Source organism: Meriones unguiculatus, chromosome 10 (genome assembly GCF_030254825.1).
Source record: "Meriones unguiculatus strain TT.TT164.6M chromosome 10, Bangor_MerUng_6.1, whole genome shotgun sequence".
NCBI classification, from domain to species: Eukaryota; Metazoa; Chordata; class Mammalia; order Rodentia; family Muridae; genus Meriones; species Meriones unguiculatus.
In genome coordinates this window covers 82572115-82590287 of record NC_083358.1, presented here as the reverse complement: position 1 = coordinate 82590287, position 18173 = coordinate 82572115, and the positions used below count along the sequence as shown (strand labels likewise).

At 39.1% G+C, this 18173-nt stretch overlaps 1 protein-coding gene across 1 annotated transcript; it reads right to left on the bottom strand.

The window, feature by feature from the left end:
• Window positions 1-565: 565 nt before the first annotated feature.
• On the bottom strand, window positions 566-17940 carry Mettl14 (methyltransferase 14, N6-adenosine-methyltransferase subunit). Its single transcript, XM_021658550.2, has 11 exons — window positions 17732-17940; window positions 15575-15663; window positions 13852-13939; window positions 11877-11957; window positions 11457-11544; window positions 7503-7593; window positions 6159-6300; window positions 5414-5506; window positions 4932-5048; window positions 3621-3831; window positions 566-1984 (listed from the first exon to the last, which is right to left on the bottom strand). Exons 1-11 carry the CDS (start codon window positions 17795-17797, stop codon window positions 1680-1682), a joined length of 1371 nt encoding a protein of 456 aa, XP_021514225.1. The 5' UTR covers window positions 17798-17940; the 3' UTR covers window positions 566-1679.
• Window positions 17941-18173: the final 233 nt, after the last annotated feature.

Genomic DNA, 18173 nt, shown 5'->3' with positions numbered 1-18173 from the left:
AGAGGATGAGCTGTGGAGCTAAGCTTCAAACTAAAAAAAAAAAAAAAAGTCAACTCTCTCAGTAAGATGAACTGCGAAACAGATCTCATAGTGGCCTAGGCCAAGTGAACACCAGACTGTCACTGTCTTTTATGCCCAGAATATGAAGCACAAGTGTCTGATGTATAGGGAAGAGACACCCTGTAGCCAGCGCTCCTAAGAACTCACCACAGAACAAGTGGGAGTTCCTACCTTCTCCTTACAGTCAAATCTGCCATACAGTTTTGCTTTTGGATAATTTACAATTACTGAAATTAAAACACCATTACAGCAAATATTCTAACCACCTGTGATATGTAAAGGTTATTCTAGAAAGCACCACCAACTGATTGAAAAAAGCCAAATCTTTCAAGCATTTAAAGTGTAAGTCCTTCAAACTGTGAGTTCCGTAGCTATCACATAAGCCCATCTCTGACAAGTAGAACAGAACAGCCACTCAAATGCAACCCAAGGGAAGAGTTTCACTTTAGGTTGGTCCCTTTTTATTTGGTAAAAATAGTAATTGCACGTAAGGAAAACAAACTAATTTCAAAGGTTTAAAGTTTTATTAGAAAAGGTAAAGCAAAATAAAAAAGGAGTTACCAAGAACAATAATGTATCATCTCATCCAGCATATCCACATCCATTCAAACATGAGTTAAGGTGTAGAAAGACAACAGCATGATGCTTTCTACAGCCAAGAGATCTGACCACCAGCCCCATGGAGACTTCTGCACCACATAGTCTAATAAAAGGCAACTGTAGTTTCATCTTCCAAGCTGTATCCTTGAGGGTTTTCTGTACTTGCTTTTACCTAAATTTTTTCAGTAACAACTTCAAAGATGCCATTTCTTCATCATCAAGCATTTATTTTCTAAAAAGTTTAAACTGTGCCCTCCCCCCAGAAAGTCTGTTTTGACCTTTGCTAAGAAATACGAATTGTCTTAGAAGGTCAGTCCAAGTCCACATGACAGCCCTACCTTCCCTTGCTTCTTAAGAAGCATGATTATGACTCCTCTGTAGTTGCACAATTTACATTATAAGCTTTGGGTTTTGTTTTTAAATCTAGTAAGCTCTACCTCTTCCTTTACCTACCCTGAGGGCTCCAGCCCCTCAAGAGTCAGATCTAGAAGGAAGTGATACCATTTCATTTCTCCAAGTCTTCAGTACTCAAATGATACTTCACGTTATTTTTCAGAATTTAAACATAAGGGGAAAATGGTCTGTCTTTTTAGTGTTTCAGCAAGAAAATGTTTAAGGCCCAAAGAGGCTGACCACCTCTAAATTCTATTCTACCCAGGTTCCCATTCTCCTGTTGCTGTTTCAGCCGTGGCAAGGAAACACGGCACCATCTCCTGCCATGCTCCTCGGAGATGCAGAAACTGCTGCTCATTTATTTCCAAGAAGCCAGAGCCTTAGCTGAAACCAGTCATGTCAGTGTCTGAGTGTTGCAATCTGTGCTACTGCAAGTACGAGACTCACCTACCCAGAGCAGAAGTGCAGTCTCTGTGACAACTGCAAGGACCTAGGGGGTGGGGGTAAGGGTGGCTCTGATCTTTCTGGCAGCATGAGAAACTAAAGCCAAATGCAAGCTGGGAGTGAGTTCTAAAGCAAGTCTCCAAAACAAAGATCATAAGGGACATTGTTAAGTGTCTTTAAAGTTACCGAGGTGGAAAGCCCCCTCTGTGTGTGCCTCCACGACCCCCCCTAAAGCCACCTCTTTCTCCTCGGAAATTGGATCGATTTCTTTCCCGACCTCGGCCGGCAGAAGTTCCCCCTCGTCCTCCACCTCTGGGAGCTCCACCGCCTCTGTCAGACTTGGACTTGGGAGGAGGCGACTTGGGTCTAAGCCTCTCGATTTCCTCCGTGCAGCCAGTCAAGTACGAATTAGGGGCACTGAAATAGGACGCATATGTTTCTGCATTGTAGTTACTATTTGTAAGTGTTGGTCCAACTGTGAGCCAGCCTGAAATAAAGGGGGAAAAGAAACTGATGAGACTTTCCATCTCCTTTCTCTTTCATTGGTCTTTTAGGGCCTAGGTTAAATCCTTAACACATTCTTAAAGATGACTCAATTACACAAACTGCCATAATCTCTGATAAAAAGTGTACAACACCCATGGGCATATCATAAAAGGGTACATATGCATGTTCCTCGCTTCTCATCTGTGATTATAGCTTTTGTAAAATGTCATCTTCACTGTTACTGGTCCACATATTATACTGTTAGAATATCATTTATAAAAATTATTTTAAAATATAATGTTTGGATCAGGTTAAAATTTAATAAAGTATATACATATATCTTTTCTACTTATAAAAATGGGGCTGCTGCTTTCGCATTAAATCTTGAAAAAAATGTTTTTTTCTCTTATACAACATATCCTCAGTTCTTAAGTCCTAAGAATTGAAGCAAAGCCTCTCTGCTCCACCTCATGCCATCTTTCCATGAGCAATGACTTTTCTCATAAGAAGATACATATTTAGCCAAGGATATGGAAAAATAAATGCCACCATTAATAACCAAGGAGACAAAAAGCACAATCATTTCACCCCACTCAGAATCTCATCCCAGTCAGAATGGCTATGATCAAAGAGAAAAGAAACTACTATGGCTAGAGATGCTGCAGAGAAAGGGGAGCTCCTACACGTTACTGATGGAAATGTAAATTAGAACAGCTATTACGGACACAGCATGGAGCTTTCACAAAAAAACAGAACAAGGACTCCATATGACTGAGATTCTACTCCTGAGGTACATATATAAAGGAACCAAAACCTGCCTGTAGTATTACTCACACAAACAGGATATGGAAGCAACGTAGGTATCCACTCATGGATGAATGGATAAACTGAATGTCATATATACAGAGAATGATGTCATGCAATAACAGTAATGGAACTGGAGGGCCCTATGTTAACTGAAATAAGTCAGACAAAGAACAAAATACCACATATTCTCATTTATAGATAGAAACAAAAAGTGAATCTGAAAGATGCAGAGAACAGAGCAGTGGTTACAAAAGGTCAGGTAAGAGGGCGGGAACCATTAAAGAAACCAGTAAGGACCATTACATAGTAACACATAGTTTAACTACGGGTGATAATTGACTACTTCAAAATAGCGCAGAAGATTTTAAATTTTCCCAATACAAAGGACAACTGAGGTACAATTCCAACAATTATCCTAACCTTATTATACACATGTACAGAAACAACACACTTTAACCCAATACTATAATTACGAGGTGTCAAAACTAAGTGGAGCACAGAGGACTTTTAGGCAGTAAAATACTCAGTAATATCACAACGGTTGATACACACTATGACGAACTTATCTAAATCCACCAATATCAATCCTAGTATCAATTACAGACTTTGTACAGTTATGCGAGAAATACTGACAAGGGGAAGTATGCATGGAGTGTATGGGAAATCTCTGCCTTCTCAGTTTGCTAAGATAAAATTGCTCACATGTGAAGTATAGAGAAGAGGAATCAAATATTTCACACTTTTATTTTATTCAATGCTGTATCCTATACCTTAAAACCCACATCTCAAAGAACGGTAACAAAACCATCTTTTCAAATCTGAGGTCTCACCTGGCCTGATAGTACTGTCTCTCCCAAACAGATGCAGACGCCGTCTTCCAAGACAGAAATGCTCTATTATATGAAAAATTTCTACAGGTTTTTCTATATTGCCAATTTCAGGTTCTTCTGTGATAATTAAGTCAATGTCAACATTAGCATGAATGAAATCCCCATCTGTGCTTCGCTTCACAGTTCCTTTGATCCCCATAAGGCAATGTTCCTATAACAGAGCAGACCAATTAACTCTCATTACCAACAATCACATTTCATAGCATTTAAAATTTATGTCCTCAATTCTAAAACAATCTTCATTTCTATGAACTACTGGGATATGGTTTTACAGTAAAATTATGACAGGAAAGCCTACATCCCTGGCTGATAGGCAATTGGCAAATAAATGGGAAAAAAAATTTTTTCCCCTTCTATAGTCTCTCAAATACTTTCAAAATCCTACTTCACTTCCGACACAGGTATGCTGGGATTTCTGAAACCACGTAGCTCTCCACTTTTCCCCACTGCAGTTCTGTCTCCAGTAGTTCAGTTATGACACAATCTACATCATTAGTACACACCCCAATGATTAAAGGCGGCACTTCAACTTCAGATATGAATCCAAAGTCTTATACTTCTCACCAATAAACTATAAATTTATAGTTTGATCCTCCTGGGTTCAAACGTTTGCCTGGGCGGTTCGTGTAGTTAGGGAAAGTGCTTTACTTTTTACGGTATGTTTATTATGATAAGCGACACGGTAAGGAGGATGGAACTTTAGTCTGCCTCCAGGCACACCTCCCTCTCAGCAACTCCACACCCTCACCAACCTGGAGATGTCCTAAATCCTGTCCTGTACATGATCTAGTCCAAGGAAGACTTAGTAAGCCAGGTACTCCATCTAGTGGTTTCCAAAGAGTGATAAACAAATTCTTTCAGCTTAAACTAGTGATATAGACTTATACGCAGCAGAAGTCCTCAGTGATTCTTGTACAGAAAAAGAAGGTAAGATCAGACAAACATGAATCTGACTGGTCAGCTACTGAGCGCCATTCAAATTTCTTTCTGAGTTTAAAGAAGTCAGGTGTGTCACTGAACCTAACTTCGATTACACCAGTTTACAATACACAGGGACACACTGTCTCGTAGTGTACACTGGTCCAGGACTGGGAAGGAGAGACTTTGAAGTTTACCTGGGTATATGTCTATAATGCTCATGCTACTTTACAAGCCTAAGAGCCTTGCCACTGCAATTAATTTCACAGTGTATAGTAATTTAGAAAAGTTTGAGAAATGAGAATAAAGAAAACAAGATAAAAAAGGCAATACCTTTGTTCTCTGGAAAACTGCCTTTGGATCTAGAGTCTTCGTCTTTCCGGGATTGTTTTTATTGGTTTTAATCCAACAAATATCTTCACACCTTCTGTATCCCCACTTTCGCAAACACTAGAAATAATTTCAAATTCAAATCTTTAAGAGGAATACTTAAAATAACCACAATTAAGAAATCTTCTAGAGGGGTACCAAACTTCAGAGCAGACACAGAAGAAATGAGGCATAGTGCAGATGTTAAATATATTTTGTAGATAGTGCATTGGTGACCTCTCTTGTCACTGTGGCCAAATATCATATATAATGTGATATACCACATTACATGTTTTTAATTCTCTGTATTTTTAAACTAACCAAGAAGCCAAAAGTAAAAGAATGTTAATCTCGTAGCTTGCAAAACATATTATGTTTTTTTTCCTAACTAACTTAAGAATCCATCTGAGAAAGAACTGAGAAGAAAACAACAAACACCAACTTACTACTCTTCCCAGGTCCAGTCCTTCGCCAGAACCGCACCAGAGGAAGATAAATGACCGAGGTGCTGCGATCTCATCGATTTCTAACTTCATAATCTAGAAGAAAACAAAATAATATTGCACAAGATTTATAATAAAGCCAAAGAATAACTATTAGGATCTCTATATAAGTAATATTCTAGGACATTCCGCAGAAAATAAATTCTATGCCTGAAATTATTTTGATAAGATACTGCTTTGTTATTCCATATACAGGCAACACACATACTTGTGTAAAAAGACACACACAAATACTTGTTTTCATATATGTTCAAGTGAAAGAGTTATAGAAAACTAGATTTACAGAATGATGGCATTTTACCACAAAGCTAATAAAATAAACAGTTAATCAGAGGTTAAAAGAGCCCAAAGTTAATAACAAAAAGAAATGTCATATGTCAATAGCCACAGACAGTTTGGGTGACCGAGGTAGGAGGACCACTTCTGCCCGGGTAACTACGGACTCTTCTTTTACAGGTGAGTACTGCAAGTCCCCTGTTGTCCCACCGCTCATACTCACTGGCCTCTAGTCCAGCTCCTATGCCAATCAGATGATGTCACTAACCTCACTGAAACCTTCAAACCCTTACTGCACTGTCAAGCAGAAGACTAAGCGCCTAAGAAACCACAGTGCAGTGTCCTTTAGGTCAAATATGCACGTGCTCACTGAAAGGCAAACACTTCATTACAACACAGAGCTCCGCCGTACATCGTCCCATGTCCAGCACTTCTCATTCGCGGTGATGCCGGTCTCTCTGTAGTACTCTTCCAAAGGAGGCTCCAGAAGAATCACATCAAATTTGGGTGTCAATTCTCTGATGTCAAACGCTTCTATATCGGCTTGTAAGTACCTGACAAAAAGGGGAAAAAGATTTTGAAATATCTCTGGAAGTAAGGGAGGAAATTCCAATATTACTGGAAAATTATTGCTAAACAAGATTTTTACTACATAGCTTCTAGTAGGTCTTTTGTTTTACTGCAGATGTCATTAATATTTTCCTTAGGACATGGACATATTTACAACAAAGCAAAAACTGTATTACTTGACATGTATATCCAGAATAAATCTTATCTCATTTTTTACTGAAAGGCTACACTCAGATGTGATCTCTAACCTATTTTAATTTTTATATTACATTATTATTATTAGGATGAGTATATCATTATTTAATTAGGTTAGGAAAATGATATTCCTCTAAATATCAAATTACTCTGTTAGGAGTTTCTAAATATGGACATGATTTCCTTTTATTACCTTTTTAATTGATAAAAATGTTTACATTAATGGTGTTTTCACACTATGTAATGAAAATTACTACTAGCCTTTAATGAAGTTACTTACACACAGCGTGGAAGTATTCTAAGTTTAGGACATTTCTGAAGAAAACATTTTATTTATTTTTACTGAGGGGGATGATACTGGCCATGATGTGCATATGGTGGTCAGAGGGAAACTCTGTGCGGTGGGTTCTCTCCTTCCACCTCTACACAGTCTGGATTTTGAACTCGGGTCATCTGGCATGCATCTCTGGACAAGAAGCACCTTTGCTTATGCAAGACATCTTACTGGTGCCCAAGACACTTTTTCCTTTTGTTTTTAAGCCCTTGGGGGCTTTTAGTGCTGAAAAAATCACAGGCTATAAGCAATTGTCATCTCTGAAGGACAAGGACTTTCCTATCATCCAGGTCACAGGCACAGCCATCAGTACAAGCTCTACTGAGTAGGGAGGGCCCGCCCATGTAGCACAGTGATTCCACAACTCAGAAGCCAAATGCAAGTATATGTAGCAATGCATAATGAGCCTGGCTTTTCTAAGGCAGTTTCAAGTGCTCCCAGCCCCAAGCAGGGCATCTCCACTTTACAGATGAAGACTGTAAGTCAGAACTCATAAACTACCCAGATTACCTAGAAAACTACATGAGAAGCCCCTACAGACCCAGCACCAGTTTCAAAATAATATGCTTTACTAAAAATAAGAAAGAATATAGTTATAGAATAAATAGGCTGATCCTGGAAGTCAGAGGTGGAAAGAAAAAACATTGAACTACTTACATAGGAGGAGTATTTGATTTAGCTATTAACTCATCCTTTAGTCTGATGAGTTCCCTAAGTTTAGGGTATTCTTCAAATCTGTCAGCTAAACCTAAGGAGGAAAAAATAGTAAATTCTAAATTTCAGTTCAACTGAACTTAACACTGATGAATACAAAAGTTATGAGTCTTCCTTCACTATCAATTTAAATTAAAATTCGTAGTTCATTTTTACACTGGTAAGAAAGTAAGTTACATAAACATCTTATCTTAAAAACTAAGTGTCGGGGCAGGAGAGATGGAGAAAGAACATTTACTGCTTTCCAGGGGACACACGCTTGGTTCTTAGCATTCCCATCAGATGGCTCATGACTGCCTGTAACTTCAGGTCCAGGAGATCTGACACCCCCGTTGGCCTCTGAGGGCACATGCACTCATGTGAATACACCCCCACACAGGGGCATATACCTAATTACAAATAATAAATATATTTTGAAAAGCCTAAAGTCTTTAGGCCTAAAGTAAAAACAGAAAAAAATTGTAAAGCTCCCTCAATCAGTGATTTAGATCACATTTCAAATTAAAACTTTGAAAAGTGCATCACTCTCAGGTTTGAATACAACAGTCAGCCCCTTATCATCTACAAAACATAGGTAGAACCTGGAATATTTTGAGACATATCTTCCCTGATGATCTGATGAATAGATTGTGGTATCCTGTTTGGTATGTGAGAATTTACTATCAGCCTTGTTCCTTGTCTCTTGGCATTAAGATCTTGGAAAAGTCAGGTTCCTTTCCTCATGCTATCATAAAAAATATTCAGTAGGCTTTTTTTTTTTTTGTTGCTTCAACATAAGGTATTTTAGTTCTCAGTTTTAATTAAAATCTCATTTGACTCAAAATAGACCAACATAATAATCTTATCTCAATGTACAATAATAATTTTATACATATATTTCTTTATGTTTGGAAAGCAGGTATCTGAAGAGATGAAGGAGTCTATATTCAAACATGAGTATAAAATTTATTATAACTTTTTAATGCTATCTTCAAATTCTTCTTATAGAAACATTAAAATCAGAGCCTGGCATGATGGTATATACCTGTAAATTTCAGGAATATACCTGTAATTTCTATAAATTCCTGTAACATACAGGAATTTCCTGCAATTTCTGTAATTTCAGCCTGTTCAGCACCGAACAGGCTGAAGCAAAAGGACGACAAGTTGAAGGCTTGCCTGGGCCATATAGGAAGTTCAGTCACACATACACTCTCAAAATAATAAAATGAAATAGGCCTTAGTACTTGCTTACACAAGGCCCTGATTTCAAGCCTTAGTACTGAGTAAAAGAATACACACAACTCACAAATAAATAATTCTTCAGGAGTGATGATGCTTAACATCTGATAAAATTTAATATCACATTTAAAATTTTGTGCTACAACGATACTATCAAGGAACTAAAAAGACAAGTAGGAGAATGTGGAGAAATATTTATAAACTGTATGTGTGTATACAGAAAATATAATGAAATAGGAAAAAGGAAAAAAAGGTACAATATAAGCAAACTATTTGGTTATTTCTTAAAATATATTTAGTGGCCAATATGCCTATGGCATGCTAAGCTTATCATTAGTTCCCAAGAAAATATAAATCAAAACCACAAAGAATACGGGTCTGATGGCAGACTTGATTATAATCATTGCTATTTATGAACTAAGGCAAAAGGATGTCCATGTTGGGAGATTAAAGAGTTTAGGCTAGTTTGGGCTACCCAATGAGACTATTTAAAAAAAGAAAAGAACTCATAAACATCTTGTGCACCAACCTCGTCTAAACTTTTTAAGACCGCACTGAGCCCACACAGTCTGGAATCGGGATGTGGAGGCATCAACCTGGAACTGACCTGGAAGCCTCCTCCCTGAGGACTGGCTCTCAGGACTCAAAGGGTGCCATTCAAGGTGCCGAGGGAGAGGAGCAAATGGTAGTCCTACTCAGCATTAAAGCCTATGAACCACAACAATGATTGGCTTGGCAAGATACCCATGATCCTATAACACTGGCACTTACATTTGGGGTTAATCATCAGATATTTAATTAGACTTAAGGCCCTCACAAAAGGAGAGAATTCATGCTTATTACTGAAATCCTAGCCAACTACCGTGACTGGAGATCACAGACCTGAGTGAGAGAACCTGCTGCTGTCATTTTTCTAAACCAATGTAGTTTCTAACTGTATTCTAAACTCCCACACCAAAGAAGCTTTTTTTTTTTTTTTTTGCAACAGATGGAGACTAGTACAGAGATCCACAACTAGTCAAAAGGCAGAGAACAAGGGACCAACTCCAACACAATCCCTACACCTAAGGCTCAAGGAAAATCAAGGAAGAGGGAGTGGAAGCATTCTAAGAGCCAGGACACCTGTTGGTATTAAGAGCCAGAGGGCCCCCACACATGGTGTTAGGCACAACAGGAAAAATGCAAACTGTGAACTCTCAACAATATGGTTGCCTGAACAAGACCAGATAATGGCAATACCAGTTGCCTACATGGACATGGGGAGTTCTACTTGGTGCTACCCCGAGACAGGGAAATTAGTTTCTTCTGGGGTCAAACTACCACACAGGATATACTTAACCTGGGACACAAGGACTTAAGAGCAATCCTAAATGGATGCACATGCACATACATGTAACAACAACAGCTAAAGAAGAGACCAATGGGGAGCAGAGGAAGAGCTTGAGGGGTGGAGATACCATGCCTACAAACAAAGTTCTCAAATAAATCTTTATTAAAAGAACATCATGAGGCTGGAGAGATGGCTCACTGGTTAATAACACTTGCTCCTCTTGCAGAGGACCCATGTGGTTCCCAGCATCCACATGGTGGCTCACAACCACAATGTAACTCCAGTTCAGGGGACCTGAGCCTTCTTCTGGTCTCCAAGGACAAGAGGCATGCAAATGATGCACAGGCTAAATGCAGACAAAACACTCACAGACAGAAAACACAGCTTAAAAAAAAAAAATCACAGCAACAACAATAAGACAAAACAACAAAAACCAAATACACAATGGCATACTTAGCACTCACTGGAGTGGCTACAGTAAAACACAGACAGTAACAGAGAAGGTGAAGAAATTTGAATCTTTATACACCACTCATAGGAATGTGAAATGGCATGGCAATTTTGAAAAACTTTGGGGGTGGTACCTCAAAAAGTCAAATACAGAATTAACATTTTTTTTTAAGAATTAAATTTTTTTTAAACAATTACATGACCCATCAATTCCATTCCTAGGTATAGGTCAGAGAAAATGAATGCACGACATATAATACTTTTTACATGAGTACCTAAAATAATCTATAACTTCAAAGCGAAGGAGTAAATAAAACCTACGTGTGCATGTATATTCACGTACCACATGAACTACTGTTTGAGAATGAAAGGGTTAATATATGCCACAGTATAAAAACCCTTGTAAACACTGTGCTAAGTAAAAAACCACAATCACAAAAGCCCCATGTTGTATGAGTTCAAGTATATGAAATGTCAATAATAGCCAAACTTATACAGAAAGAAAGTAGATCAGCGGTTAAGCCCAAGGGAAGGATAAAGGAAGGAATGTGGTCTCACTAATGGGTACAAAGCTTCCTTAGAGAAGCAAATGTTCTAAAACCGATTGCTGTAATGGTTCCGAGAAGGCTAGGCATGCAATAAAAGAACACTGAATTATATCTTTTCAATGGGTTAGTTATAAGGCATATAAATTATGTAAAAACAAAAAACAAAAAAACAAAACAGAGACATAGCATTGCTTAAAGAACAGGAAGGTAGACCAGAGGACAGACAAGAGAATGGAGGGCAGAAGTCAAGCCTGAAAAAAGTTTTGTTAGACATAATCTACAAAATGCATAAATCACATGCATATAGCAATACTTCACAGCAGGACAGTCCAAATAAAACTGACATACCTACGTCCCTGATGAAATTCTGAGGTCTATGTCCAGTGTCTACAAAATGTTGGCAGTAATCATTATGGGGATTTAAGCTCTGCGTTCCCTAAAGAAATGATCAAAATTAAATAACAGTATACATTCTGATGGCAGATACACTAGCTTTGTGTGTTCTTATTATGAAACCATACAAAGTATGACAGATTGAAAAAAAAGCACTAATATTTGAAAATACAACTGAAACCAACATTATCAAATAGTTATTGATATGAATACAGTATTATGACAAGCTAACCATCAGAAGAATATTTCCTGAGTAATTTAAGATCTTTATTTTATTACAAAAATCTCTCAAAAACTGAAAAACTACAGAAAAGTAGGTCCTTTCAGGCACAATGCTTAAATAAAAACAGCTCTAAGCTTAAAAATTCATTTTACCTTAAGAAAGGTGCTTGAATCTTTGTAAATCTCTTCTTCATATGGCAAATTTTCTTCCTCCTGCTGCATTTCTAGTTCATCCTTGAAAACGGAAATTCAAGAAAATATTTAAAATATATACATTTACCTGGGTGTGGCAGCATGCTCCTTTAATGTCAGCTCTTGGGAGACAGAGGCACGCAGGTCTCTGAGTTTGAGGCCAGCCTGATCTACAGAGTGAATTCCAGGACAGCCAGGGTTACCCACAGAAACCCTGAATTAAAAAAAAACAATTAAAAAAATACATTTATTGTTTTTATCTATATTTTTCTATTACATCTGTATGAATACATATACTGAATTACTGTTATCTTATGGCTCAGTGTTTTATTTCCCCTCGGATATGTTTATACAAGCACTGCATTAAAGTCTTCAACTTTACCTAAAATGAAGTTTAATTTGAGTTACCCTACTCAGAGGATAATGGTCCTTCCAGAAGCCATGGGTTGCCAAATAAAAATCCCAGTGCCAGTGTGGGATACCTCCCCTTGAGTGGTTGGTCACGGGTACCAAGAACACCCCCAAAATAGGCTATTGCCATTGTTCTTGGTCGCCCACCAGAAGCTGACGGTAGATCCTATTGCTAAAGACACACATTCTTTAGTCACACGACATGAAGAAACCAGCCAATACCAAGCGGAGAGCTTCTTCCCTGCTGGCTAGCTTTATAAGGCTGGAAAGCGCTACATGAGCATCCACCTGTGAACCTCATGATATAATAACAGCCAGCCTTGCAAGGCATGTATATGGTACAATCAAGGCATAAATATTATGAGGGCTACCAACCAATTTCTGACTGAAATGAAGGCCCACTCCACAAGACAAGAAGGAAGCCTGCCTGTAAATCAACCATGACTTAATGCCTGGGGCGCTCATAAGCCCCCGGAAGAATTGGTGTAGTTCTCACTATTCATTAGAGAAGCTTCTTTGTGCAGTGTGGGAGATAATACAGACTCAACTGGTCCAAGTGTCCAGTGTCTGTGGAATATTCAGAGCCATAAATGGACATCTATATTACACGCTGCCCTGAAGGCTCAGGGAACAGAGAAGAAAAGGGGAAAGAGAAGTAGAAAGATTTTAAGAGGCAGAGTTTTGGGAGGTCATAGATGAATCAGTATCTTCTAGACAATGCAAGACTGCTGAACTCAGAAGCTCCCAGTAGCTCTGGTTGCTTACAAAAAATCAAGCTGGTCAACATGCCATCACAGAAGGTAAAGGGATTCATGAGTCCCCATCCCTCGCTGATAAGCCATTAAGAGCTGATTGCTGCTTGAGGGGAAGCTCCTTTCTTTAGGGGTATGGTTCTTGGTACGTCAACCATGGTCCAGTGAATATCTACGCACTCGTCTGTCTATGGGCAGCACAGACAGACTATGGTTTTTAGATATGACTATGAAGTTGGAAGGGATGCTGGAGGAGTGAGAAGTGGAATAGATGCAGAATAATTAGGGGTCAACATGATCAAAATACACATGAATAAAATTCTAAAAGAATAAAAGATCATATTAAAACAAAAGAGGTTTAGCTTGGGTTTTTTGGAAATAAAACTGCTGTGGGACCCATGAGTTGTCAAAATACTTTGATTATACTCTCTTGTGCTGTTAATATGGAATAATGTCATTCAAGTGAATGCTGAAGCCCCTCAAAATCTACTGCACTTCTAAAGTTTATGATATACTTATCATTTTGCTGTTCTGAAAAGATTAACCAGTACTTGCCAATAATTACAGTGTTTTATATACATAATCATATGTAAGCCACATATGCTTAACATAAAATGAGCAAACTGATTCAAGGCTTTAACTGTACGACAACATAAAAGTTACTCATAAGGATTTAGCACATCTTGAAGTTGAGCTTTCTAGATGAGAGGAATGGATTAGAAGGATTTACTTTTTTCTTAACCAGGCATAAAACTATCTCATTTTCAACTTACCTTATATTCTTCTATTTTGTCTTCATCTGTGTCTCCTTCATCCAGGCATTTCCGTTTTGAATTTGGAGCAGGGGTATCATAAGAAGCCCTAAAAATTAAACCATACTATCACACTACTGTGTGATGCAAAAGGTGCCATTTGGATCTGCTTGCATTATTAAGAAGTTATAGAAACAAAAAACAACTGTTTCCTGAATAAATATCTATTTATCCAGCTTATAAATCATCTAAAAAGTCAAAAGCAATAATTTGTAGCTTTATTTTCATAAGAAAACAACCAAGTGAAAAAACAGCAACTATAAAGGCTATATTATGAAAACTTTTAAACTATGTATAATTTATACTAACTCTATATATTTTATGCTCTACTGTAAACAAAGTTGATAAACTAGAAAACAAAAATGATGAAATGCTTTCTGAATTATCAGACGAATGGCACTGTTAAAGTATATTCTTTTATACTTTCATAAAATTATAATTTAACATTATTTAGGATATGCAAGCTAATTCTCAGTGTAACATTTTACTTCTACCTACTTTACAAATGTGAACTTAGTGTTTCCAGAAAGTAAAATATTTCATAATTTCAAACTTAACATTAAAAACTGTTTCCAGTATGAGTCACTGGGAAGTTCCCTGTGTTCAAATTTTCTGGTTCTATTGCTCTCCTTGTGGGGTTCCCGTCCTCTTCAGCTCTTACTATTTCCCACTTCTTACACAAGATTCCATGCATTCTGCCCAAAAACTGGCCATAAAGTCACAGCATCTGCTTTGATGGTCTGCAGGGCAGAGTCTTTCAGAGGCCCTCTGTGGCAGGTCCCTAGGTTGTTTCCTGTTTTCTTCTTCTTCTGATGTCTATCCTCTTTGCCTTTCAGGATGGGGATTGAGCATTTTAGTCAGGGTCCTCCCTCTTAGTTTCTTTAGATGTACAGATTTTGGTAGCTTTATCCTATGTTATTATGTCTATATGAGTGAGTATATACCGTGTGTGTCGTTCTGCTTCTCATACTCCAACCAAGGACTATTTGTGGAGATAACCTAGAACCCCTGCACAGATGTAGCACATGACAGTTCAATGTCCAAGTGGGTTACATAGTAATGGGAAGAGGGACTGCCTCTGACATAATCTGATTGGCCTGCTCTTTGATCACCTCCCCCTGAGGGGGGAGCAGCCTTACCAGGCCACAGAAGATGACAATGCAGCTACTCCTGATGAGACCTGATAGGCTAGGATCAGAAGGAAGGAGAAGAGGACCTCCCCTATCAGTGGACTTGGGGAGGGGCATGTGTGAAGAAGGGAGAGAAAGGGTAGGATCGGGAGGGGAGGAGGGAGGAGCTTATGGGGGGATACAAAGTGAATAAAGTGTAATTAATAATAATAAAAAAGAATAAATATTTGTAATTGTTAAAACAAAAAAACAAAACAAAACAAACAAAAAAACTGTTTCCAAAAACTCCATTTCCACAATTTTCCTAACAACACCTTCATACCTACAAATTAATTGTTCATTAAAAAAAAAAACAACCAACAACAACTCTCAATGGGTGACTCCCATTGTTCTCATGAGGTTCAGGCAGAGCTGCTGCAAGTTCAAGGCTACAGATCAGACTGTGTTTCACTCCCGCTCAGTAACCCTCATGAATAAATAAGTCACATCTAAAAAATTAAGCAAATGATACTTTCACACCATAAACATGTCACTAAAAAAGTTCCTCAACTTACCTGCAAGTTTCTCTTGTCTCAGCAATTTCTCTCTGCTCATCTTTGCTATTTAACACAGCACCAATGCTATCCGCACTTTCAGCTCCCAACTAGGAAGCAAAAAACTCAAAAATTAGGTCACAATGCACTGTTCGTACACGCAACATGTGTTGCTAATTTTAATATGTCAAATATTTTATAAAAGCAACACTGCCCATAACAGTAGCAGTAGGCTTGCAAGATAAACTGCAAGTGAACAGGAAGAATAGCTTTTTAATTAAGAATGACTTTGTCAGCTGGAAAATACTTTATGCATTTGGTTATATTTGAAATTAAGATGACTTCTTTTGGCCAATTTTGAATAAAACACTTGAAGTAGTAGCAATAACCCAAAAGCAAAGCATGCCATATGAGCTGTATATACATTGTATTCTATCCCATGCTCTCGCAAAAAGTTATTCATTTTTATTAAAGCTTAATTTTTAATAACATTTATTAACAGCTTAAAATGGCAACTTTGAGTAGCTGCTGGAGAAATTCTGCAGAAAGCAACAAATGTACACAAAGGCTAAGCTGAAAAGAGCCAATTCACAGAAAACTTCCCAAGGCACACTAAAGACACAGAATAGCCTCAGGGACTCCTAGAATACCACAAGCAAAACCTGTGCGTAGTAGTCCCTTATATCCAGAGCAAGAAGGTATACAAATTAGCAGCTTTGAGTTTAAACAAATTAATCTACCACTTCGTATGATTGCCCTCATTTCTCCAATGAAAACTCTCTTCCAATACATGAAATGCTCATCAATTTCAACTCCTCCATAAAAATCTTTATAAAATTATTTACTTATTTTTATTTTATGCACATTGGAGTTTTGCCTGCATGTATGCCTGTGTGAGGGTGTTGGCTCCTGGGATTAGAGTTGTGAGCTGCCATGTGGGTGCTGGGAATTGAACCCGGGTCCTCTGGGACAGCAGCCAGTGCTCTTAACCACTGAGCCATCTTCCCAGCCCCAAAATTCTACTTCTTTTTAGTCAGAGGACAGAACATTCACTTCCTACAGTTAGAATGTTTTCTAATTTCCGTCCTGTGACTAAGTCCTATTTGTAATTCTCATCTCAGAGTACGAGTCACAGAATTCTTTGAGGAACCAAGATTTAGCAGTGGAAAATGCCTCACGAAGGCTCTGAACATTTCCTTCCATCAGTTTGATGTGTGCGCTGCAATGCAAACTACCTCAGACTTTAAGTAAAAACCAGCAATATGTGCTTTCTGCACGTGTAGACTACCAACCGGCAAGCACTTCCATATCCATCCTGTAGCTTCAATGAAAGGTTTGAAAAGCAATCTTTGGAGGGACAAATCTCAGTCAGTTCTCTGGTAAGGACTGGCCAGGAGACACACAATCTTGGAAACCTGTTCCTAATTTAGTAAGTGAACATAACACTTCCTGTTTCTAATAATTACAAAGTAAGAATTCAAATACTTGTTGCAGGATGATTGTGTTTTAAGTGCAGAATCTAAAGTTTACTCTCAGGTTGCTTCCATGAGTCTTTCGACGGGATCTCAAAAAAACTACAAACTTCCTTCAAGACCAATCTCAAGAATCTACAGCTGGGATGGAGAGATGGTCAGCGATTAGAAGCATGCACTGCTCTTCCAAAGAACCCGAGTTCAAGTCCCAGCACTCACAGCAGGAGGCTCACAACCACCTATAACTCCAGCTCCAGGAAGATCCGGCACCCCTGGCACTTGTACTCACGTGCACAGACAACACAGAGACAAAAACACGTAATTTAAAATAAAAATTAGCTGTGGCTTGGAAGAAAAGCAAGAAACGAAACACTGCTTAACTAGCGAAGATGAAAGGAAGAGGGTAACAAGCTACTTGACCTTGTATGAACATCTAGCACTAATCGACCATTGCCGAGTCGGCCCCCACCACTCCCACTCAAGTCCGTGCCACCACGGTGGGTCCTTAAAGCCCCAAAATAGTATTGGCTGTTCTAGGTAATGACTTTGACAGGCACATGGGGGGAATAGGGAATAAAAGCCTCGGGACAAAGACCTTGACAAGGGCAGAAGAAAGTTGACAAAAACCGCGGGCGGGGGGGGGGGGGGAGGCGGGCAGGGTTGGCCGCGCACGCGCACTGCTGATCCCTCCCAGCCGCCCGCACACCTGCTGAGCTAGGAGCTGCCGCCGTAGCTTCTGCCGCTCCCGGATCTCCTGCAGGCGGCTGTCCATGCCCCAGCTCCCACTCCTCACCACCCCGACAGAGCTGGCGCTCGCTAACACACAAACTCTCCTTCTAAAACAGGAAATGCTGGCTTCCGCAGAGCTTCCGACGGGCCGGCTTTCCCGTCCCTCACCAGGGACTTCCGGCGCGCCAGAAACTGCCTACACCTGGCCAGGAAGTCCCGCCTCCGGGACGCCGCAGATATGACGTCACAGGATACGGACCAATGAGGAATGCAGAGGGGGCGGAGGCGCGGGCTCAGGCCCAGGTGCTTTTCTGGCTCACCTCTCTCAGTAGCTTGGCAAGTTAGCGAGCTTTTGTATAAGGACAGCAGGAACTGGCTGCCTTCGGGGGCTGAGACAGGAGGATCCAGGACTGTGGGGA

What these genes read in the sequence shown, in the direction of transcription:
- Mettl14 (XM_021658550.2), bottom strand. Translation starts at nt 17,797, where the DNA reads ATGGACAGCCGCCTGCAGGAGATCCGGGAGCGGCAGAAGCTACGGCGG. An exon ending in GAGACAAGAGAAACTTGCAG is followed by an intron (nt 13,940 to 15,574) that starts GTAAGTTGAGGA and finishes TTTAATTTTTAG; the next exon opens with GGCTTCTTATGATACCCCTG. An exon ending in AAATCAAATACTCCTCCTAT is followed by an intron (nt 6,301 to 7,502) that starts GTAAGTAGTTCA and finishes CCTTTTTGTCAG; the next exon opens with GTACTTACAAGCCGATATAG.